The 24,792-nt window shown below is 35.8% G+C and overlaps 1 protein-coding gene across 1 annotated transcript in view; it reads right to left on the bottom strand.

Moving 5' to 3' along the window:
• CDC5L (cell division cycle 5 like) overlaps positions 1-22,780 on the bottom strand; it is a 56,664-nt gene extending 33,884 nt beyond the window's left edge. Inside the window, exons 1-9 of the mRNA XM_044674582.1 lie at positions 22,611-22,780; positions 19,736-19,839; positions 17,549-17,710; positions 13,173-13,300; positions 12,120-12,219; positions 10,894-11,112; positions 6,508-6,652; positions 4,626-4,814; positions 1,640-1,788 (exon numbers count right to left, since the gene is read on the bottom strand). Of these exons, the coding sequence (XP_044530517.1) occupies positions 1,640-1,788; positions 4,626-4,814; positions 6,508-6,652; positions 10,894-11,112; positions 12,120-12,219; positions 13,173-13,300; positions 17,549-17,710; positions 19,736-19,839; positions 22,611-22,655 (1,241 nt within the window). The 5' untranslated portion in view covers positions 22,656-22,780. The remainder of the gene's footprint in view (positions 1-1,639; positions 1,789-4,625; positions 4,815-6,507; positions 6,653-10,893; positions 11,113-12,119; positions 12,220-13,172; positions 13,301-17,548; positions 17,711-19,735; positions 19,840-22,610) is intronic.
• Between the last annotated feature and the right edge of the window lie 2,012 nt (positions 22,781-24,792).

The following is a 24,792-nucleotide window of genomic DNA, read 5'->3' on the forward strand; positions in this document are numbered from 1 at the left end:
TTTCCTTCTCAGGGACAATCCAGACTTACAGAAAAATAAAGGAAATAAAGACTTGAATTACATGATTAAAATTACTATTTCCATCTTTAAACTTTATTATCATTAGTAAAGTCTTGACATTAACAACATGCTAATTATGAAACAAAGAGAAAGGAAGATTTATGCTAACAGTTACCCCCAAAATACAACTTTACAGGTCTCTGGCAGCAAACTTCACATTCCCTAAAGATGAGGCTATTATTACTGCCTTACAATCTTTAGCTGGGGAGACAAAACATTCATATATGAAAGGAGGGATTTTTTTTCTTCCAAATCTTTCATAAAAAGTTGATGCAAGTTATCTAAGAGGCAGCATAATATAATCAAAAGAGAGCTGGCTTAGAGACATTACAAAGAACTGAATTCAAGTACTATTTCTGATACCTATGGTTTGCATGGCAAGGCCAAGTCATTTAAACCCTCAAGGTTCTAAGCAACAACCTAAGAATATAAAGAAAAGAAAAGATGCTGATCTTAATTAGTGGGAGTTCCCTGATTAATGAAATCATAGGTCTGATCCTTAAACCTAGGGTTAGGATACAATTGTGTGTTTGTAAAATTTGATTATCTTACTAAGTTAATTTTCTTACATCAAGCAGCTGGTAGTGTGGCAAATATTCAGAATGGTCAAACCAATTCTTAAAAGCAACTTTAATGAACATTAGGTTCAAACTCCTTTTAAAAGTACACAAACTGGGGGCAGCTGGGTAGCTCAGTGGATTGAGACCCAGGCTAGAGACAGGAGGTCCTAGGTTCAAATCTGGCCTCAGACACTTCCCAGCTATGTGACCCTGGGCAAGTCACTTAACCCCCATTGCCTACCCTTATCACTCTTCTGCCTTGGAGCCAATACACAGTATTGATTCCAAGACGGAAGGTAAGGGCTTTCCATAAATAAATAAATGAAAGAACACAAACTTAGCTCTACAATCTTTCCCTGAATTTTTCCTCTCTTAAAAGAATAACTCATGTTCTCAGAAATGTGCTACTTACTCTAACATTAAGTAGCTACATGATCATAGACAACTCACCCCTCTGAGTTTCAGAATTCCCAATCTAGGGGCAACTAAGTAGCTAAGTAGATAAAGAGCTAAGCCTGGGTTCAAATCTGGTCTCAGATACTTTCTAGCTATGTGACCCTGAGCAAGTCACTTGACCCCAATTGCCTAGACCTTACTACTCTTCTGCCTTGGAACCAATATTCAGTATTGATTCTAAGACAGAAAATACGGGTTCAAAAAAAAGAATTCCCAATCTGTAAAATGGGAGCAAGGATCCTTGCACTACCCACCTCCCAGTATTGTTGTTAGAGAAGCATTTCAATCTATGATAAAGCTCCAGAGATGTGTGTTTTTTTGGTGTAATTCACCAAACAATTCCTCCACTTTAGAAAAAGAAAGTAGTTCAAGAGCAGGAAAAAAATATTCTGGAACTAAACTCTGGGGAATTGTTTATGCATTCCAGTAAATACAGAAAACAGGGAAGATGGAAGCTAAATGGAGTCCTTTTCATTCTCAATAAATTAACAAACAAATCTACTGTCCAGGATACAAGGATTTTTTTCCCATTACAAACTCGTCCAGTAGTGTGTTTACTGTACCTGAATGGGGTGGACAGGACTGTGTTTGGCGTCTGAATGACCTGTCGTTGTGGAGTCACACCAGAGAAGTCACTCTCATGCAATGGTGTATTAAGACCACCTTTCAGTGGGGTGTCAACATTGGTAAGAGCCATCAAGTTCTGTGCTTCCTATTTAATGAGAAGTTTAAATAAGAATGTTTCAGACAGACATTTTAGGCAATATGAAGACCCATTAGAAAAGGGATGCTTATATGCTGCAGCCTACCATGTTAATACTGTTATTGAAATGAACAATTCCATCAAACTCTTCTTACCTGAAACAAAGAGAAATTAAGAATCCTGGAGTGTGGCAGTGTTGGCTATTTCAGTATTTTCTTTCAATCTACTACATATCTCTTCAGAAATGTATCCTTCAAGTCATGCTTTTGTGACCTAATATATAACAACTATTAACCAAAACCTTATGCCTGCTGCAAGTCCACTTTGTAAAGATGTAAACATATTAAGAATTCAAGTGTCCTCACGAATTTAGACTAAGTCAGAAGATATACCTTTTATTCTTGGTTCTGGCTTTGTTTGTGATACTACTCCTTGTCTCATCTGTCAAACAGGTGATATACTTACTACCACATGAATTCTACAGCCCAGTCAAAGTGGCCTTCTTTATGTTACTCAACAGTCCTCATCCAGAAGCCTTTGTTCTGGCTGTTCCCACTTTCTGGAAAGCACTTCCCTATCACCTCTACCTCTCAAAATCCCTTCTTTCCTTCAAGACCAGCCTAGACATAAAGTCATTTCTGAATCATCCAGCAATTAGTATGCCCTCTCTCCCAAAATGACTTCCCACTTATTTTGCATAGATTCTTCATATACTTATAGGCATGTCTACAGGAAGGCAACTCCTTGAAAGTAAAGAACATCATTTCTGTCTTTGTAACCCCATACCAATTAATGACTGGCATTGAGTAAAATCTTTTTTTTTTTAAACCCTTACTTTCTGTCTTAAAAGTGATACTAAGCATTGATTCCAATGTAGAAGAAAGGATAGGCAATGGGGATTAAGTGACTTGCCTAGAGTCACATAGCTAGGAGGGGTCTGAAGCCAGATTTAAACCCAGGACCTCCCATATCCAGGTCTGCCTCTCTAATCACTGAATTACCTAGCTGCTCTTCCCTCCCCAAAAGATTCTTAATAAATGCTGATGGATTGATAGATTTTTAAGAGTTTTGTCAAGCCTAATAATTCTCTACCCACTCTCACTTTATAGATAACCATGCTTGATATAAATTTGCAATCTGTATAAGTTGCTTAATCGATTCAAATCAATATGTATTTACTATTTACTCTATACTAGCTACCATGCAGATACCAAAACAAAAACAAATCTGTGCCTATGCTTTAAGAAGTTTCTTTTTAATTAGGGGAAACAACATATATATAAAAAAGTAAACATAAAAAATGTACAAAGTAATGTCTGGACAGAGGGCACTAACAAATACAAGGATTGAGAGAGGTTTTCAACAAGAGGTAGCACTTGAGCTAAAGTTTAAGGGAAGTTCAAGAGTCTATGAGGTTAAAACCAATGGAAATGCGCATAAGCTATGGCAGGGGAGGTAGGGGAGTGAAGGGGAAAGTAAGAGCATGAATCATGTAACCATGTTAACTTTTCTAAAAAATAAAAATTATTAAATGTTAAAAAAAAGTCTATGGGGTTTGCAAACATAAGAATCCCTAAGCTCTTCATTATACCTTTCATTTTGTAAAAATAACACAAATTCAATAAAGCCACCAAAATGAAGGAAATATATATACATTCTTTTTCCACTTGAGTTTCCTATGTTGATTGGTAAACCCATCTCTTTTTGAGAGGACATGGATCTCATTAACAATTCAATATAATAGGGCAGGTGTAAGGCTCAGTGGATAGAGAGCCAGGCCTGGAATCACAAGGACCTGGGTTCAAATCTGGCCTCAAGCCACTTCCTAGCTGGGTGACTCCAGGCAAATAATTTAACCCCATTGCTTAGCCCTTACTTCTTTTCTGCCTTAGAACTAATACTAGTATTTATTCTAAGATAAAAGGTAAGGGTTTAAAAAAAAAGTAAAAATAATTCAATGTAGTAATTCAAAATTCACTGAAATCAGCATGAAATCATCTACAAATAGAAACATGATCACAGCACAAGTAGATGAGTTGCTTGGCTGCAGTTACATCTCTAAGGATAGAATCTGTTCTAAGTCTTGTTCTCAATTAAATGCTTATTTTTAATAATAATAATTTTTAACATATTCTCTACACCTCTTATTCAATATGGCTAAATGACTCAACATGACAATATGACTGAAGATAGGATCTGCTATAAAGTATCATTTATGAAACAATGATTTTTTTCTTCTCACATTTCTATCAATGTACACATACCAATTCATCACAATAACTAAAAGAAATTTTACCCCCAACTTTACAGATGTTTCTAAGATTCAATGGCTAAGTAACTTCACAGAGGGTCATCCCACTAAAAAAAAAAAAAAATGGAAAAGAATTGAATGTAAGGTTCCTAACTCCTGGCCCATGTTCCCAACACTATTGCCCCTCCTCTGCAAAGCCACAAACTCTACAAATGGTCAGCCAAAACTACTGGATAAAATACAGTATGGATATTTTTAAAGTATTAAAATAAGTGTAATCATTTCAAAGATACCGTTAACCAAAGGCTTAGCTGATATACTTTTTAAGTAAAATGGATAAAAGGAACAGTTTCTCTTTTAGAAACTGAATTTGAAATTAAAATATATGATCTTCTTTTCCCTTTAATTAGACAAGAGGCAAATGTCTATTAAATTGCAATGTCAAAAAACCAACCTCAAGTCATCTATCTGCCCTAACAGATTAAAAAAACAACACTAAGATATATTCTATTTCATATCATAAAACTACATATCCTGTATTGTTACCCTACAGAGTATACGGTAAATATTTGTTCAATGTATTCCAACAACTCACCTGCAGGATTCGATCTTGGGCAGCTGGAGTTTTGGGTGTCCTCAAAGCAATACTATTATTAGTGACATTATACTCAGACAAAAGAGTACTGGAAGCAGAATTCATTATGCCAGATTCCTCTGCTGTTTGACGTGCAATTTCGCTTGCCTGGCCAACTTTCACAACTTCCTGAAGTTCTGCATCTGAAATCTGAAATGAAGTAATCAACAAACTAAGCACTGTTCTAGTCCCAAAATTGACACAGCTTGAAATTTGCAAGGATTAGTTCTAGAAGCTGCTGTGGAAGTAAACTATTTTGTTACCAATTTATCATTATGCTTTTTTTAAAAAATTGTAAATAATTTTAAATTTATGAGTTTATGTGAATTTTTTAATATAAATTTTACTGAGTTACTAAACTTAATATGGGTTTTTTTATGTTTAGTTCTAAAAATGTTCGAATCATAATGTCCTCAAAATGCTTAATATACTTAGACTCAAAAATAAAATTTTAAAATTGGAAGGGATTCAAAAAACATCTAGTTCACCAATTCTTTCATCTCACAGATGGGAAAATTAAGACTGAGAGAAATAAGATGACTTGGCCAATTATCCAAGTAGCTAAGACAGCATTAAAATCCAGATGTCTTTACAATTAACTTAAGTAAGAAAAGGTAGCCTGGAATGATGGAAAGAGAACTAAAGTATTATTAATTTGTCAATATAGGATTTTTTTAAATCCTAATCAAATGAAAAAAAATATATACAAAAACCAGGCCATATTAGGTTAAAAAAATCTTTAGAAATAGAAGTCCATTTTTCACTACCAGAAATCATACATCAAAACTAAAATTTGCATGTATTAGAAGAAAAGAACTACAGGTAAAGGCTCATTATTATGAATAACATTACTAAGAGTAACTCACTTTGGATACTGCCTTAAGAAGGAACACAGGATCATAGATTTAGACTTGGATGGAACTTCAGAAGACAGAAAGCTTAAAGAATTTGTCCCCTGTGTGGGGAGGGGGTGGGGGGAAGAGAGGGTGTTTCCCCCACTTGATTCTCAAGATTTAAAAGAAAATCTTGCAATGGCAAATTAATAATACTTTAGTTCTCTTTCCAGTATTCCAAACTATCTTGAAGTATTCAGGCTTCTGCTAATCTATTTACCCTAGACACACCAATCACAATTTTAATAAATTAACAAAATATCCAAAAAGTAAAGACAAGTAAAATTCAGGGAGCTTCCACTTTAGATAGCTATCATAAAGACTGCAAATATACCAAGATTACTACAATGAAAAATCATTTTGCAATTTACCTGAGGAACAGGAGGTACTAATTTACTTCTCTTTTTGGTAAATTTTGATACTCCACTGGTTTGAAGAATAGCTGATGGCAAATCAGACTCCCAGCCCCCTTTGCCTCATTCTAAACTGGCTTTATAAAAAAGGAATTTTATCCTTAATCACAAAATAACAACACATCTTCAGTTTCCTTATCAGATGAAGGCAGAAGAAAGGCAAAATATTTTCTCAAGGATGAGAATCTTATTCTAAGTCTCCTTCATGTCATAGGTTTAGCCATGCTCCATGCATCAACCAAGTCCACTTGGAAGTACCTGAAGCCAACACAGATACTGTCCTTTCCAGGGATCTTAGCTAGAAACAAACAAATATCGTACAATGTTTCTAGGGCTCATCAGACACCACAAGATTATGTAGCACAGCATATCACAGGAAGTTCCACAATCCCTTTCCAGGAACTTCCAAATTTAATAAAATATCCAATAATTAAAGAAAAATAGGTAAAATTCAAGGAGCATCCACTTTGGATATTTATCATTAAGGCTGCAAATATGCAAAAGTTAACATAATGAAAAAATCATTTTGCAATTTACCTGAGGGGCAGGAAGTACTAATTTGCTTCTCTTTTTGGTAAATTCTGACACTCCACTGGTTTGAAGAATAGCTGACGGCAAATCAGACTCCTTTTTTCTTTTCAAATGTTGTTTGTCTTTCTTCCTATCTCTACTTTCCTTTTCACTGTCATGAAGTATGGGAGAGAAAACAAGAGGGAGGAAAGGGAGTTATGGAATTTCCCAAATGAATGGTGATACCAAAAGTTTGGCAGACTTGTCAAAAAGCCAGGAACAACTCCTCCATCCTGAAATGAATCATTCTCAAACATCTAGTCAAATAAAGTCAACAAGCATTTCTTAAGCACCTGTGCTAAGAGCTAAAGATACCAGGGCAAGAAACAGTTTTCTCTTCTCAAAGACCTCACAGTCTAATCCAGAAAGATAAGCTCTCCTACCTATTTTGGAAAACAAAAATTAACCAAAACAGAAAATGTACAAAATTTTAAAAAGTTGCCACCAAAAAAACTTTTTTTATATTATAAAGTAACTCAAAAAGCTAAAATTCCACAAGGCAAGAATAGTCCCAAAAAAATATGTTCAAATGGATTTTTTTAGAAGGGAGGAGAGTTTAGAGATATAATTTAGTTGGTGAAGATGACTGACTCCTGAGGAGAAAAATCCATTTACGAATACATTTCAACAACTATTCTGCAACATATGGACTTAAAAGAGTGGCCCAGGAGTCACATATCAGCAACAAATGTCAGAAGTAGGACGTGAACCAAAATTAGAAGGAAAGCAACAAACTGGGAGAACATTTTTAACAAAACTCTCTGACAAAGGTTTAATTTCCCAAATATATAAGGAACTAAGTCAAAACTACAAAAAGTCAAGCCATTCCCCAATCAACAAATGGTTAAGGGACATGAATAGGCGGTTTTCACAGGATGAAATCGAAACTATCAATAACACATGAAAAAAGTGTTCTCAGTCGCTTCTGATTAGAAAAATGCAAATTAAAACAATTCTGAGGTATTACCTCACACCCAGCAGACTGGCCAATATGACAGCAAAGGAAAGTGATAATTGTTGGAGGAGATGTGGTAAAATTGGGACACTAATATATTGCTGGTGGAGTTATGAATTGATCCAACCATTCTGGAGGGCAATTTGGAACTATGTGCAAAGGGCTTTAAATGAATGCCTACCCTTTGACCCAGCTATACAATTGCTGGGTTTGTACTCCAGAGAGAATAAGGAAAAAGACTTATGCAAAAATATTTATAGCCATGCTCTTTGTGGTGGCAAAAGATGGGAAAATAAGGGGGTGTCCATCAATTGAGGAATAGCTGAATAAATGGTGGTATCTGTTGATGATGGAATACTATTGGGCTGAAAGGAATAAAGAAATGGAGGAATTCCATGTGAGCTAGAATGACCTCCAGGAAGTGATGCAGAGTGAAAGGAGCAGAACCAGGAGAACATTGTACACAGAGACTGATACACTGTGGTAAAATCGAATGTAATGGACTTCTCTAATAGAAGCAATGCAATGATCCAGGACAATTCTGAGGGACTTATGAGAAAGAAAACTAGCCACATCCAGAGAAAGAACTGTGGCACCAGAAATGCATTAGAAAAATATATGCTGGGGGGCAGCTGGGTAGCTCAGTGGATTGAGAGCCAGGCCTAGAGATAGGAGGTTCTAGGTTCAAATCTGGCCTCAGACACTTCCCAGCTGGGTGACCCTGGGCAAGTCACTTGACCCCCCATTGCCTAGCCCTTACCATTCTTCTGCCTTGGAACCAATACACAGTATTGACTCCAAGATGGAAAGTAAGGGTTTAAAAAAAAAAAAAGAAAGAAAAAGAAAAATATATCCTGGGTCACATAGTGAGATAGGGATGTGATTAAGGTTTTGATGTTAAAGGATCACTATTGCAAATATGAATAACATAGAAATAGGTTTTGAACAATGATACACGTATAACCCAGTAGAACTGCCTGTCAGCCTTAGGATGCAGGAGGGAATCATGAATCATGGAACCATGGAAAAATATTCTAAATAGAATTTTTTAAAAATAAAAAAACAAAAGTAGGACTTGAACCTAGGTTTTCTTGGCTCCTAGGCCAGTTTTCCAACCATTATGCAACGCTGTCTTTAAATGTATTGTTTTAAGCAAGAATTAACCATGACAAGAAAATTCACAAGACCAAATAAAAATAATGCTTGAAAAAAAGAAATCAGAAGAAGAAATTCAAGCTGGAACTAAGAGATACTTTAAAAAAAGATCAGGAGGTTATGGGATATAGGAGATCACAAAAGATAAAACTGACAACTCTAATTATAGAAAAATGAAATGCTTTTGCAGAAATAAAATCAGTATAGCTAGACTGTAAGGAAAACTATCAAAAACTTGAAAAACAGAAAAACCTTTTCATCAAATATCTCTGAAGGAAGGTCTATCCAATGTATACATTTACCAGTATAAATATGCATATACACATATTTGTGTGCATATCACAAATATAAAAGAGAAATTCCCCAACTGATAAGTAGTAGGATATGAACAAATAGTTCTCAAAAGAATTGAAAATTATTAACAACCATATGAAAGACTTATCCAAATCACTAATAATGACAATTATAACTATTATAATAGGTTGCAGGTTGATCTCCCTGCTTCAAGTCTATCCCCTCTTCAATCCATCCTCTATTCATTTGACTAAATGATTCTCCTAAAGCACGGGCCTGAGACCATGTTATTCCCCACTACCACTGGCTTATTATCTCCATAATTAAATATAAAATGTCCAACATGGCATCTGAAACCACTCACACAACCTGGCAGATTTCTATCCTTTCAGTGTTCTTACACTTAACTCTCCTCAATGTACTGCATAATCCAGCTCCAGGCGCCTATTTGTTGTTGCTCAGAGAATACACTTCATCTCTCATATGCAAGCCTTTTCACTGGCAGTGTCTCTCATGCATGAAATGCTTTTCTTCCTAACAACTGCCTGATTTCCTGTAAGTCAGTTCAAATACCAACTTCTGAGGAGGCCTATCTCAATCAGATCTCTCTCAATACTAATGACTCTGAGCTTAACTTCTATTTACATTGTTTTATATATCCTGTATACACATAATTAGTTGCATATTGTCTCTCTCATTAGAAAAGTGAGCCCTTGACATCCAAATTTTTGCCTTTTTTTTTGTATCACCAACATTGCCACACCTGTTTTACTGACTTCCTGACTGAATGCACATTAAAACAAATCTGATTTTCTACCTCACACTCAGCAAATTGGCAAAGATGACAAAAGATTAAAAATAGCCAGCACTAGAAGGGCTATGGAAAGAGGCACCCTAACGTACTAATGGATGTGGCTGCAAATTGGTACATTCTAAAAAGCAATTTGGAAAACAGAAATAAAGTGAATAAAATACCCAAGTCCTTCAACACAAGCATACCTCAAGTCATCACTGATGAAAAGAACCATAAACACCAACATATTGTGAACAGTATTTTTTGTGCAAGGAAAAAAAAAAGAAAACAAAATGGGTAAACCATAAATTGGAGAATGATTAAGCTGTGATACAGAAATATAATGTGGTGGCATAAGAAATGATGACTATGAAGAATTCAGAGAATGGGAAGACTTAGTGAAGTAAGCAGAACCAGAAAAACATACATGAGCACATTAATGCAAATGGAAAGAATAAAAAACAAAATTGAATGTATACCCCTCTCTTGATTGCAGAGGTTAGAGAGAGGGGATATAGAATACTACCTATGCAGTTAGGGCCAGGTGATGTGTTGGTTAGTTTTGCTGAACTGCTTTTGTATTCCTCTTTCTTTTATTCTTTGTTACAAAGAATGGCTGGCTAGATAAAGGAGCAGGGAAGAGATGTTTATAAATGAGAGTAATATAATGACAAAAGATAATGATAATTTTTTTATAAAGAAAAAGGAGAGGGCACAGCTAGATAGCTTCCTGGATTGAGAGCCAGACCTAGAGAGAGTGTAGGTTCAAATCTGGTCTCAAGATACTTCTTAACTGTGGGACCCTGGGCAAGTCACATTGCCTAGCCCTAGCCCTTACTACTCTTCTGCCTTATAACCAGTGCACAATATTGATTCTAAAAAGGAAGGTAAAGGTTAAAAAAAAAAGAAAGAGAGAAAAGAAAGTGGAGAAGTACATAACTGTGGATGTAGATTATTGCATATGTTTTCAAACATGATTGATTAAATTTGGAAAGGACACAGAAAGAATGCTTTCTTTTTGTTGCTGAATTCATTTGGTTCTGATTTATTAAATGGTTCATGGTTTTATGTAAGGTTTTGCTCCTTATATCTGACTCCTTTTTGTATGGTTCTGTTTAAAATAAAAATGTAAAAAAAAAAAAGAAAGGTTACTCACGATCTTAACTCTCCATCAAGATCTTGCTGTCGTAACTTCCTAAAGTCAGCATCAAGTGCTTGATAATTTTCTTCAGATGTGTCATAAAAACCTGGCGCAGGCTTTTTTTCAAATGGAATTTCTGCATTATAATCTACTCCTCTCTTCTTTTTCCTTTTCTTCTGAATTTCTATGCCAGCTGCTCGAAGTTCTCTTCTCTTTTGGAGGGCAGCAAGACGCCTGAGGAATAGGAAAATGATAAAAATTAGAAAATGGAAAGTGAGCTGTAACTTTGTAAGATAGAATGACTAGCTTTCTATTTACATTTACATCAGGGTATATAACTTATGGCAAAAACAAATGGACAAATATTTTTTTCATGTAACTACTTTGCCTTTTCTTTAAAAAAATAAGAATCATTAAAACATTAATTTTGAAATACTAATATCGTGCATGAGAAGGGATTAATGAAGAAGTTTTAAAACACTCTTAAATTTGGGACCATTAAGGATGGCTGTATAATCAGGAAGCTGATACTCAACTACCTGAGCCCAAAGAACAAATTAAATGAGTAAGCCTGTACAACAAATACTTTCTCTTAAGTAACCAGACAACTAGGATAGATAATAGCCATGGATATAAGCAAAAGAAATCCACTAAGTGAAGAAAAGAAAAGATTTACTGGGATATAATCTGAAACCCTCACTTGGTCCCAAACAAAAAAATTAAGAGCAAATACTTTTCCTTCTAGAATTAAAAGGAAAGGCTTTTCCATAAAATTCAAGGAAAAATCTAAAATTTGGTTAGAGTAGACTATAGTAGAAGAGTTCCCCTACATGTCAATGGTGCCTCATACTAATCAGTTAATTAGCAGTCATGTCAAAACATTATATATCAATGATCTCCTAGTCATAAAGCCATGAGTTATAAATTATCTTCTTATCTGTTTATGAAACAATGTTAGGATATTATATGAATAGCTAGTAAAAAGTAAATTCTAAGCAATAAAAACCATTATTTATGCTATACCCTCCAAAACCCACCATTTCTGTAACTATATTGTTTACTTAATAGGAAAAAACTAGGAAACCTTCAAATTATTAGGACGATGAGACTAGAAAACAACAATGAGAAATTATTATAAACAGTTCTTGATTATTCATCAAACAATGAAAAGAAACACAATATTTTCATTGGATTTGTGACTCTTGGTTAACAAAAGACTTTCAGTGTGAAGAAAACCAGACCTTGCTTCTTCCAATTGTTTCTCTCTTGCTTTTCTCTTGGCCTTCTTTCCCTGTGTGTTTGCCAGACGGGCTCTAGCTTCTGAGAGCATTTCAAGTTCATCTGCAGAAGAAAAAAAAAAAACATTCATGACACTCCCTCAAAAAAAGAAGATACTATGAATTCATGTGGTACAAAGAATTATTTCCTCTTGGCATGAAATTTATTGAACTCTCCTATAGGATTAGTCCTTTCTAAATAAACTTTTTTTAAAAAGACAAATTAAATACCTAATACTCATATAGAGAAGCAAAAAACTTAAAACTTTTTAGTTTCATCATCAATTCAGCATGGCTAGTGAAAATAAAGAACATGATACAATTATCTTTTTCCCCTCAAGTATAATTTTCCCTTTAAAATTATCATCCCTTTCTTTATAGGACTGCCCTCAAAGTAAAACAGCACTACTCGTGTGAACTGCTATTGAGTAAATTTAAGGATTCATATATTTGTGAAGAGTTAAGTGCAGTTGTGTAACATTTTAATTTTTTCAAAGTATTTTCATATCTATCCTCTCATTTGACTCTCACAATAACCTTGTGATGTAATAATAATAGCTAGTATTTATATATCACTATGTTCCACGCACTGTGCTAAGTATTTGCAAATACTATTTCATCTGATTCTCACAAGAACCCAGGGGTAAATGAGGTATTCTGAATGTCAAATACACATGCAAATAGAGGCCCAGAAAAATTAAGCTTCCCCAAGGGTAACCTAAGTCATTGATAGTAGAATTAGGAACAAAATACAACTATTCTGGCTCCCCATGATAATTTCTTCCCCACAACCACTACAAAGGTATTTTGTACTATCCATTTGAAGACAATTGGATAAGTCACTAATTTGTGAAAGAAAACAAAAAAGAGGAACAATTAAGGAAAGTTATTAAAGAAGAAAGAGAAAGAATAATTGCCAACGGTTCTAAAAGTTAGGAAAAAACCCCAAAGAGGAAAGATAAAGAAGTGTCTGAACAATTTAAAGTTAAACTGATTTCCTCACAATAAAACTCTTACCCTCGTCCATATCAATCGGATCAGGTCGAGCTGGTTTTGTTTCCGGATTTGGATCAATCTCTCCAGGTTTAAGTTTTCGTGGATCATCTGCTGTCTCTTCTTCATTGTCTCTTTGGGCAGCTTTATCCCTGGAAAAAGGGCATCAAGTTACCTATATTATAAGAAATGTAAACCTACCCCAGATTTAGGGTTCTTTCTATGAAATAGTCAAAATTAAGTCTATGGAGGAAAAATTATCTCTCTTCATTGGTCTTAGTGCTTTTACTAAATAAAAGCAGAAAAAATTGGAATACAAAACATTTTACTTCAAAGCTGAGATCTTTAACATCTTCTGTCTCCTGTGCCACATTTGCTCCAAAAATGTCAGGTCCCTGTATTATTTGGATTATCGGACCTCTCTGTCTATGAAAGGCTCCAAATATTTTCCAGTTTCTCTTATAATCCTGTTTTCATTGATTTTATACAGGTAAAGGTTTTTTAAATTTTTTGAGGTCAAGATTTTCTAGTTTATCTTTTATGTTCTCTCTCCCTTGTTTAGATGAAAATTTGCCCTTCCCATTTTGAACTACCCCTGATCTCTTTCTCTAAAATTTTCAAGATGTAACCTTTTATATTGTGGTCCTATGGCCATTTTGAACTAGTAACAGTTACACCTGCAAGATACTCTTAATAGAAAGAAAGAGAATCTTATACAAATGGCCCTCAAAATCCTGGGCAGACTCATTTCATTCCTGCAGAAATGGTTGTAGATGGGCAGAAAACAAAGTAGAATGTGCTAAGAATCATACAGTTTTCAGAATATCATTAAACTTTAATTTGCCTATTGATATCCTAAAATGTGAGATCTTTGTTCAATGACCAACCAATGGCCATATTCCTAGAGAAACTGAATCATATCAATCTTGGGATTGTTGCTGTAAATGAAACTAGAAAAAGGAATTTGCAGCTAAATAGACAGATAAAGAAAGGAGCTGGCAGAGTAAGTTTTTTCATATGCCTGCAAGTCAACAAGAATCATTACTTCATGGTATAGTCATCAAATATTACAATACTAATAAGAAAAAAAGGATCACCATATGCACTTTACTTCATGGTATATTTAGTCATCAGATATTACAATACTAATGAGAAAAAAGGATCACCATATGCACTAACATTAATTGAGAAGATTAAGTGATAGATAAATTCTACAAAGAACTTGGTAAAATCCTCCAAATCAAATCAACATTCACACTAGCACTTGGAAACTTAAATGTAAATATGGGAAAAGGTGAAGATGGGACCAATAAATGCAAAAGCACAGTTTAAGAAGAGGGAATGAGAGGGACCAGAGAATTAAAATTTGCAGAAATGTCTCATGCCTCTATATTATGAATACTCTCTTCAAACAATTAGTCAACAGGCATTGGATTTGGCAAGCAATGAATTACACCAGAAAGAACAAAATAAATTACATTTCAAAGGAAAAAATGTCTTATTGATGTAAATCAGTTTCCATCAGAGTTGAGTCATCTATCTTGATAGTCAGATCATGAACTTGCCGGCTAAGATCAAAAGTAGTTTTAAAAAAACTTCAAGAAAAATAATGAAAAATATATATTTTTTATGACTGATAACCCTGGAACTATTTAGATAAGTTGTTTAAAATGAAAAAAAAAAGAAATGGACAACAAATAATATGGAAATCAAATATAATTATTTTAAACAAGTTCAATCAATGTAAAACAAGTGCCACGACAAAAATATTTTTTAAAAGCCCAGAAATCTCTGACTTATTTGCCAAACAGAAAGACAGTTACCAAAGGTAATACTACATAAGAATATATAAAGAGGTAAAAAAGCTTGCAAAAAAAATGATGGATAATTATCATATGGTCAATCAACAGATTATATTAAGCCCCAGAATACTTTGGAACCTTCTAGAAAGCTATAATCCCTCAAAGAAATCTGGCCTGTCTATCCAGGTAGGAAAGACCAATTATGGGCCCCCTGAATGTTCTATCCTGCCACTTGACATTATTCCTAATCTGACGAATACAATGAGTAGGATACAATACAATGAAACTTCGAAAGAGTTGCCTTAGAAACAGACAAATGAGCATTTCCTTTCCTTTGGCCCCCTCTTTAAACAGTTTGCCCATCACTGTTCTAATCTGTCAAGATCCTTTTGAATTCTGATTGTCATCCAATGTGAGCTATTCCTAACAGCTTTGTGTCATCTACAAATCTGATCATCACACATCCCTTTTTCCAAATAACTGATGAAAAAGTTGAACAGGCCAGAGTAAAAACACATGCCAGGAACACTTCATGCCTTCTGCCATGTTGGTAATGAATCATTAACAATAATTCCTTTCAGCCATATAGCTAGTTCTGAATCTTAGATTTAATTAAATGATCATATAATCCATATCTCTCCATCTTCTCTATAAAAATAATGTATTTTGCTAAATCTTTGCTAAAGTCTACATAACTTATATTCATAGTATTTTCCTCTCTACTACATTAGAAATAGTAAAAATACACATTTTTTTTCATAGTAAAAAAAATTCTTCTCCACACCCAAGTCTTTTAGGGTATTTAAAATGTTATGTTTTGTTTTTGGTTTTTTGGTTGTTTTTTTTTTTAAACCCTTAACTTCTGTGTATTGGCTCCAAGGCAGAAGAGTGGTAAGGGCTAGGCAATGGGGGTCAAGTGACTTGCCCAGGGTCACACAGCTCAGAAGTGTCTGAGGCCAGATTTGAACCTAGGTCTCTAGGCCTGACTCTCAATCCATTGAACCACCCAGCTGCCCCCAAAATGCTGTAAAAGGCTTTTTCTGCATCTACTGGAAAAAAAAACAACACAGTTTTTGTTATCTTTATTTTGTAGGCAATGAATTATGCTAATTATCTTCCTAATGTTGAACCATTCTTGCATTATTAGCACGAATTCATCTGGTTCTTAATGAATTATTTTCTGGATATGTTTCTTTAGCCCCTTAAAAAGATTTTATCCTTGTCCTTGAGAGAAATCAGAGATTTTAACATATATGCTATTATAGAAATCAAGTTGCATTTCAACTAACAAAACAATTTTGCATTGACACTCATTAGTGAGATTAATCTAAAGTTTTCTTTCTCTGTAGCCATTAGTTTTTTGGGTTTGTTTTTTTTCTCTAAAACCTTTACCTTCTATCTTAGAATCAATATTATATATTGGTTCTAAGGCAGAAGAGTGGTAAGGGCTAGGCAATAAGGGTTAAGTGACCTGTGTGGTCATTAGATTTTAAAGTAAAAATCCTTTTGTAGTCATAGTATCCCTCTTTCAAGAGGATCAAGGACACATTGTTAGGAGCTTCAAATAGTTTAAAAGGCCATTTGGCCCAATTCCACATATGGACAAATCATGAAGAGATTACTTAACCTAGCCAGTTACATTTTGGAAAAGTAGTAGGAAAATAAGGTTTGAAATGATAAACTGTATGACAGAACATTGTTATAACCTAAAGTTCAGCCTCAAAATTATTTTGTTGTTTACAACTTCCTTCTCTCCCCTTATCAGAGGATATCACCTTTATGATTCTAAGGTATCCATTCAGAGTTAACGGATTCCTAAAATAAGAATTAAAATAGAATATGGGGGGGGGGGGGGCAGCTGGGTAGCTCAGTGGATTGAGAGCCAAGCCTAGAGACAGGAGATCCTAGGTTCAAATCTGGCCTCAGACACCTCCCAGCTGTGTGACCCTGGGCAAGTCACTTGACCCCCATTGCCTACCCTTACCACTCTTCCACACAGTAATGACTCCAAGATGGAAGGTAAGGGTTTAAAAAAAAATAGAATATATGCACTTAAAAAATGGATAGAATCCTACTATCGCCAAAGAAATTTTGAGGAGAAATTTATTTTCATTCATATGCTTAAAAAAATACTGCCATGTTAAGTATTCATAGCTTTGAAAATCTGGTTCTATAAAACTCATTAGAGATTGAGATGTCCTTAAGAGAAGTTAGAGATTTGCACATATATATGTTACTACAGAAATCAAGTTGGATTTCAACTAATAAAGTAAATAATAAAGAACTTCAAAGAACTAGTTTAAGGACCAATGGAAAACACACTTCATAGGCTATTTTTTCCTGTTTAATTTTTATTCAATCTAATTAAAATTTGAGACAATTCATATTCCTGATCAATTCATGTTTGTAGACAACAGGTTTAAACCTAAACACTATAAGGCTACTGATATTGATTTTAACCATTTAGGAACTTTCTTTTAACTAGTTCTTTTATTTTTATTCAGTTTTTAAACTGTTTAAAATCAAAAGAAATAATCCAAAGTTTTCTTCAACATTAGTTGTGTATAATTTGAATGTTCTTTTCAAAGACTCACTCACAGGAGAAATTCATAGTGTTCCAAGCACTGCGCAGCTGTTCGTCCAATGATTGGGGCAATGGTTCTCCACTGGGTCGGCATCAATTTGGCCAGGTGCAAAAGCTTCTCTTCCTCCTCCCTGGACCATTCTGTTTTTTTAATGCTTGGATCCAGCCATTCATACCTGACACAAAAGAAACAGTGTTACCCCATAACTAGTAACTTGGACTGATACTTTTGTACCCTTCATGGACCCCTTATTGGTTTTCCTGTCCTAAAAGCATGCTACAGACTATCTTGTTCACACTCCTTCAAAGGTACCTTCCTCCTCTTTTTTTTTTTTTTTTTTTGGTAATGGTAGTGCCCCTGATCCTTATCTGCTGTAAAACCTGATAAAGTTCTCCCTTCCCTTTACCATTACTAATTACCATATTATACAGCATATACCATGCTGAAGCCACTCTGCCCATAAAGTCTATTTCCACTTAGTGTCAGGTTTCTCCATTCCTAAACACTCCCAGATGTACTTAGGATAAGAGTATGAGATATTTTTGTTTAAAATGCATTTTTATGTAGTTAAACATATACAATATTAAATAGGTAATTCCAGAGTTTAGAGATTGGGATTGGTTTGTTTTTCCTATTTCCTAAAGAGACACTTCTGGAATGGTATAGGTTAAATCAATTTTTGCAAGATGATCTGGCAGTATAACCATGATAGAACATTACCTATATCAAGAAACTATGTGAACTTCCTTTAAAACACCCTATTTACTCTTAGAAAGTTGCCTGAGGAATGGAAAGACTAAGTGATTTGCCCATAATTAAACAACTTCCAAATATCAGAGGCAACATTCACATCAATCAATCAATCAAGTGTTTATTAAGACCTGAGATCAAATCCTATCTTAGACCAGTTATGGTGAATCTATGGCAAAGGTACCAAAGATAGCACGCAGGGTGCTCTCCGTGGGCACCCAGTCACCCTCCCTCCCTCTATCCCCAACCCAGTTTGTTTACTAGAAAGGCAGAGGGACTTGGGCGGAGCTGCTCCCCTTTCCATCTCCACTACGCCTGATACATTTTTTCACTTCACCTGCCCCTCTGCCCAGCTTTCTCCCTCCCCTGTGTGGGGTAAGGGTGGGGGGCATGCCCAGCACTCAGTGGTAGGGAGGGGCATGGCACATGGACTCTGGGGGGGTGTGGAGAGTGAAGTGGGGGTGGGCTGGCACTCCATCTCTAAAAGGTTCAACATCATTGCCTTAGACACTTACCAAGATGACCCAAAGCAAACCACTTAACATCTCTTATCTTTAATATCCTCTTCTGTAAAATGGGGATAAGATAAACAACTACTTCACAGGGTTGTGAGCGTCACAAGATAATATATGTGAAACACTCTGCAAACCTTAAAGCATTACACTTTAAAAATAACATGATATTATCGTTATTAAGCATCTACTACATATCAAGCACTATATTATGTGCTGGGGATATAAATACAATGAATGAAACCACACCTACTTCATCCATGACACCATACTACCTCTCTAACTCTAAGAATGATGACAATGAAAATCAATGATATATATATTGCACTTCAAGGCATGCAAAGCACTATATATACACATATTATTTCATTTGATATTCATCTACCATAGGTATAACAAATATTACCTTTATTTTATTGATGAGAAAACCTCACAGAGGTTCAGGGACATAAGTGCTCATGATCACAGAACAATATAGCAAGTTTCAATTCAGCTGGACCTAACTCAAAGTCCACCATTCTTTCTATACACCCTTTTTCAGGGAGACAATTGGAATGGAGAGCAAATTTTTTCACTGTCAAGCATAAGCTTTTAACTCAGAATCTATTCCTAAGCTCCCTATGACTCTCCCTTTATGTGGTATGATTTCCAAAATCCTGATGCAGTCATCCTATCTTGCCAGTTCTGTGCCAGAGGGCATGTATCCTTATTCCAATTTGCCAGGAAAACTGAGACCCAAAGGTATGAAGTAACTTACCCATAGTCAATAGTTAATGAAGAGAACCAACTAGAATCCCGTTTTCCTGACTCTCAGATCCTTACAACACTCCAATTCCTATTCTCTCCTTAATCAAATTCAAATAACTGCCATGTTTCCCCCATTAATATTAAGTTCACATTAAATTTTTCCCAGGTTCCCCTCAATGACTTGCACATACCATCTGGCTTTGCACTGCTTTGCTGATTTCCTATGCAACAGTGAAGCAATCCGAGACCATTGGTTCTTCCCATATTTCATCACCGCTGCTTTGAGAATTTCATCCTAAGGAAGTGAACAAGAAAGTGTTTAACAATAAAAATTACTTTTTACTAGAAAAGAATCAATTTAACTTAGTTCTGATAAGATTTCAATGATCTTTCCAAGGAAGATTAGAGTTCATCCCAAAAAAAGGATGGGGAATTGGAGAGCTGGAAGAGACCTTAAAAAAAAATCTTGTGATTAATGGTTTCATTCTACTGATAAGTAAACTGAGACCAACAGAAGTGATGTGATTTCCAAGGTCACATGACTAAGTCCTGGCAGATGTGGAACTTACTCTTCTGACTCTCTATCCAGTCCTTTCCACTGTACCAGACTAGACAGAAAGCTGGATGTGTAGTCCAGAAGGCTTAGATTTGAATTCTACCACTTATGTTCACTCATGTGTTAATATCAACAAGAAATTGGACTTCTTTACACTTCATTCTCTTCATCAGTAAAACAGGGATAACTAATGTAGTACCCACCTCACAGATGAGCAAATATATGTAAAACATGATATAAAGTTTACTTATTATTATTAGTATTACAACATGGGCAGATATAAAGCATTGGAATACTCCAGTGTTGACAGTACAACCTTAACTATCAAAAATGTTTAAATAGGCACCCCTAATATGAAATATCTTTTTAAGTTATGTATATGTGTTAATGTGTTAATAATGATACATGTACTATAAAATTTACACAATAACATTTCATAAAGATGATAAAGATTTAATAATATTTGATCCTAGAGTAAATAAGGGAGCCACTCGTGTATCAAGTAGAGGAGTGACATAGTCAGACCTACACTTTTAGACTGATCAAACTGGATGTCCCCTAAATATCTCAACTCAACAAATCCAAAACATTATCTTTTCCTGCCCCAAACTCCATCCCCTCTTCTCGGTCTCCTCCTTATTACTCTCAGAGGATCCACTCGTCACCCAAGCTGGCAACTTCCCGTCATTCTGGGTCTCCTCATTCTCACTCAGTCTACAGAGCCAATTCATCACAAAATTTTACTGCTTCTACATCTCTTACAAAGAATTCTTTCTTTCCATTCAAAAAAAATCACAAAACCTACTTTCTCAACATCTCTAAACCAAATCCTACTAAACTGCTGAAGTAAGTTTTCTAAGGGTATTGTAACCTTGTCATGTCCCTGTTCAAGAAGTTCTAGCTGCTCCCTATTACCACCAGGATCAAATATAAACTTCTGTTTGGCATTTAAAGTTCTTGATAAGCTGGAGGATTCCTCCCTTTCTATCTTTTTATAATTTGTTTTCCTTGATGAAAGACCAGAGGTGGGTAGAAACTTTTCTGTTCAAACACAGGAGTTAAGAGAAATATAAAAAGGTAAACACAAATGAACAATTCTAAAGGGACTAAATAAGAACAAACTCTGGAGATGGCATGTGTCCCCTCTTGCATCCTATCATTATCTCAAGTCATTGAGAGCCCAATTAGAAAAGACAAGGGAATGGTTCTGTTGTGTCTTGATGATCTTAAGAGAAGAATGGAAAGAAAGGGAAAGAGGAATTGGGGGAGGGGAGGTTCCTCTCACATGATCACACAGGATGTACAAGCAGACATTTATATAGAAGAGAAGACCTCTGCTTCAGAGGCTAGGCATAGAGGAGCAGGACAGCTTTGAAACTAACAAAATGAATTTATTACATACGCTTAAAAGCAAGCTATACGCAATATTTGTAATTTTACACAATCTTTTTTCTGTTCATTGGATATGGAAATGTTTATATTTATTGGTATTTGTCAAGTTCAGAGTAACAAAAAATAAAAATTACTTAAGGACAAAAAAGGCCCATCATTTGGAAGAATTAGATTTGTTCAGAAAAGTACACTAAGCACAAATACAAGAGACTAGAATGCTGGATTTGAAGTCAGAAAGATCTAAATTCAAATCCTGCCTCAGACCTTAGTACCTGTGCGGCTATGAGTAAGTAAATCACTGCCTCAATTTTCTAATCTATTAAACAGGAATAACAACAGCACCTTCCTCCTAAGGTGGTAGTGAGGATCAAATGAGATATGTAAAGCATTTTGCAAACCCTAAAGAGGTTTATTATCATATATTATATATAATTATAATATAGACTTTTGTTATTATTGAGTTGGCAGAAGACAAATTTAGGATTGACATAAAGAAAAACTCCCTAGTTTGATCTCGGTAAAAGCACTTAGCAGTTTCCTCATTTGCAAAATGAAGGGTTGGATTTCATGACTCTGGAGTCTCTCCCAGCTCTAAAATCTAGGATTTATGTTGCAGTAAGAATTCTTTTTTCAGGTCATGCATAGGGCCAGGGTGACTGAGAATCTTTCCAATTCTGAGAAACTATGATTCTGTAAAAGGCTTCCTGAAGGAAGTGTCACCTAAACTGGGATTTAAAGGATAAAGAGAAATTCATTATAAGGCAGGTAGGAAGAGCATTCCCGAAGCAAAGGTAGCAGGAGTAGGAGAATGGAGGCAGGACGTTCTGGATGAAAACCTGTCCAGGTGTCCAGCCTTGGCTGAATCACAGAAGGCGGGGAAGCTTAAGTAAAGATAACCCTGGAAAAGCAGGGTGGTGCCAAATTATTAATGGCAAGAGGAAGAGGAAAAGTTCACGGGGAGCCCTACAAAAGGGGTTGGCCTGGGTAATCCCAAAGGTCCCTTCCAACTCTACCCATTCTAAGATTCTAACCACCCCTCCTCACTGCTAACGGGAGATAGCGCATGCGCACAAACCACCTCAGGGGGCCAGAGAGTGTGACAGGAAGACGGCACTCACCTCCGTATTCCTCCACACACCCCCTTTGATCATAATCCGAGGCATCTCGGCGAAGGGGCGAGCGATTCGGCAATTAGCCGAGGCGAAAGGACGAACACTGTAATGGCGTAGCGGCCTCCGAACCCAAAGGCGACCCTTCTTCCCAGCACGACCTTCGGCTTCAGAATGCTCTGCGCAGGCGCAGAGAGGAGGTTAGTCACGCGAGATTACCGGGTCGCGGGGAGTAACCCAAACAAGGTAGAAGGATTCCCGGTCAAAGCGCCCGCCTTCACTCGACCTAACGCTAGTCGCAGGCGCATAAAAAACTGGAAGAAGCGTCGTCGTTCTCAGGTCGATCTGCGATTGCGTCAATTGATGGGGGGCGGGGACGGGGAAAGCGGAGGAGAGGTATGAAGGGGCGTGGCATTGGTAGTGCTATCTGTAGGCTAGAGGTGCTTCATATATTAGTTGTAAGTGCTGGATGTAGACTTGTTAGGCTCGTGCTTTGGAATGGAGCTTTAGAGATTCGATTCCATTCCATTCAATAAACATTAGGCACGTGCAATGCCATTGGCTCGGCCCCATGCTAGGTTTGAGATTCAAAGGTAAAAAGAAAAGGAGGGAGAAAAAAAGAAAGAAATCATCCCTGCCCTCGGACCTTATATACTCTCCTAGGGTAGTGCAACTAATAAGTAAATATAACAAAGCAAACGTAGATAGACACGAAGAATGCATAGGACCGTAGACTGAGAGCTGGAAGGGACTTAAAGGCTTTCTAGTCCAATCCCTTTATTTTACAGGGCTGGCCAGGAAGCTGTTCTAGGACCCAGCAATGTCCTCTGAATATGAGGTTTACCCACAACCCTTCCCTCCCCAACTCCCTACGCGTCGTTAAAGAATTCATTGTCATTCACCAATTGGCTTGGAAGTATGGGGAGTGGAGAGTGGGAGAGAATTGTGTTTTGTTTTTTCATGAGTAGTTAAAGAATTTTGTTGCAGGGTTTTTTTTTCTTGCTATATTTTGTTTATATGTTTCAGTTAACTGCTTTATTTTATTTTTTATGTTTTGTCTGGTCAGTGAGTGGAATCTCAGTCAATAAGCATTGTTTATAGAATAAAATATTTATTATGATTATGTGTTGTTTTATAATAATATATTGTATTATTTACAAAATACAAAAAAAAACAGAGGCACCAGAACGTAAGAATCCAAATAACTAGTCCCTCAACGTCACAGTGAATATTTAGCCAATAAATAGAATGAAGCTATTTCTCCAGGCATAATATCATTTATTAGTAGTATGCTATCTCTTAATAAATGACTGGTCAATGGTGAGCCTTCAGTTGAGGGAAAGAGCCAGGGCCAACAGCATCTTTTATAACTTGGTGTGTCTTCCTTATGGTTGATCTGACAATAATCATTTGGGCCTCTCCTGGCAAAAGCAAGGCCACCTTTCTGATTGGTGAACATTTTAATGAGGAAGTGTGCTAAGAGTTCTTAGTTCCTCTCTATGACCTCATGGAAAAGAGACAGGTTAGAAGAAGTAAGTACATCCTCTTGTCTCATCTACTTTGAGCTTTAGCTTAAACTGGCTTCTGTTTATAGGGCAAACAGAATCAATAGGCCCTGATCAAACTAATTAACAGTTGCTTTAAGGGGATAAGAGTAATTATCTTGCTCAGTTGTCCTGTAGAAACTGTCTGACCTTCAAAAATTGGAGGCTGAGGAAATGGATGGATTCACATAAAAAATAATACAATCCAACATTAATTTTCCTCCTCAAAAGGACAAAGGTTACATAAGATAGTGTTGGAGTAGTTCAAGAACAGTTACACTAATATAACAACAACAAAGTCATGAAACTATTTATACTTTTACCCCTGTAGTTGGTTACTTACTCTCAAGACTAACAAAGACAGAAAGAAAAATCTGGTGTATACCAGAACATAGATGGCATCTCTTTTTGTAGTAGCCAAAAAAACTGAATGCCCATTAACTAAAGAAAAGCTGAACAGGTTGTGGCATGTGAATGCAATGGAATGCGATTGAAATGTAAGAAGACTGAAAGATGAGGAATTCAGAGCAGCATGAGAAAACTTTAATTAACTGATACAAAGTATAGTAAGTATAAAGCAGTAAAATAGGTTGGTTTGGGGAATGTTCATTAATTGCCTGACCTTCAAGAAGTTGTAAGGAAGATTT

Source organism: Gracilinanus agilis, chromosome 4 (assembly GCF_016433145.1).
Source record: "Gracilinanus agilis isolate LMUSP501 chromosome 4, AgileGrace, whole genome shotgun sequence".
Classification (NCBI taxonomy): domain Eukaryota; kingdom Metazoa; phylum Chordata; class Mammalia; order Didelphimorphia; family Didelphidae; genus Gracilinanus; species Gracilinanus agilis.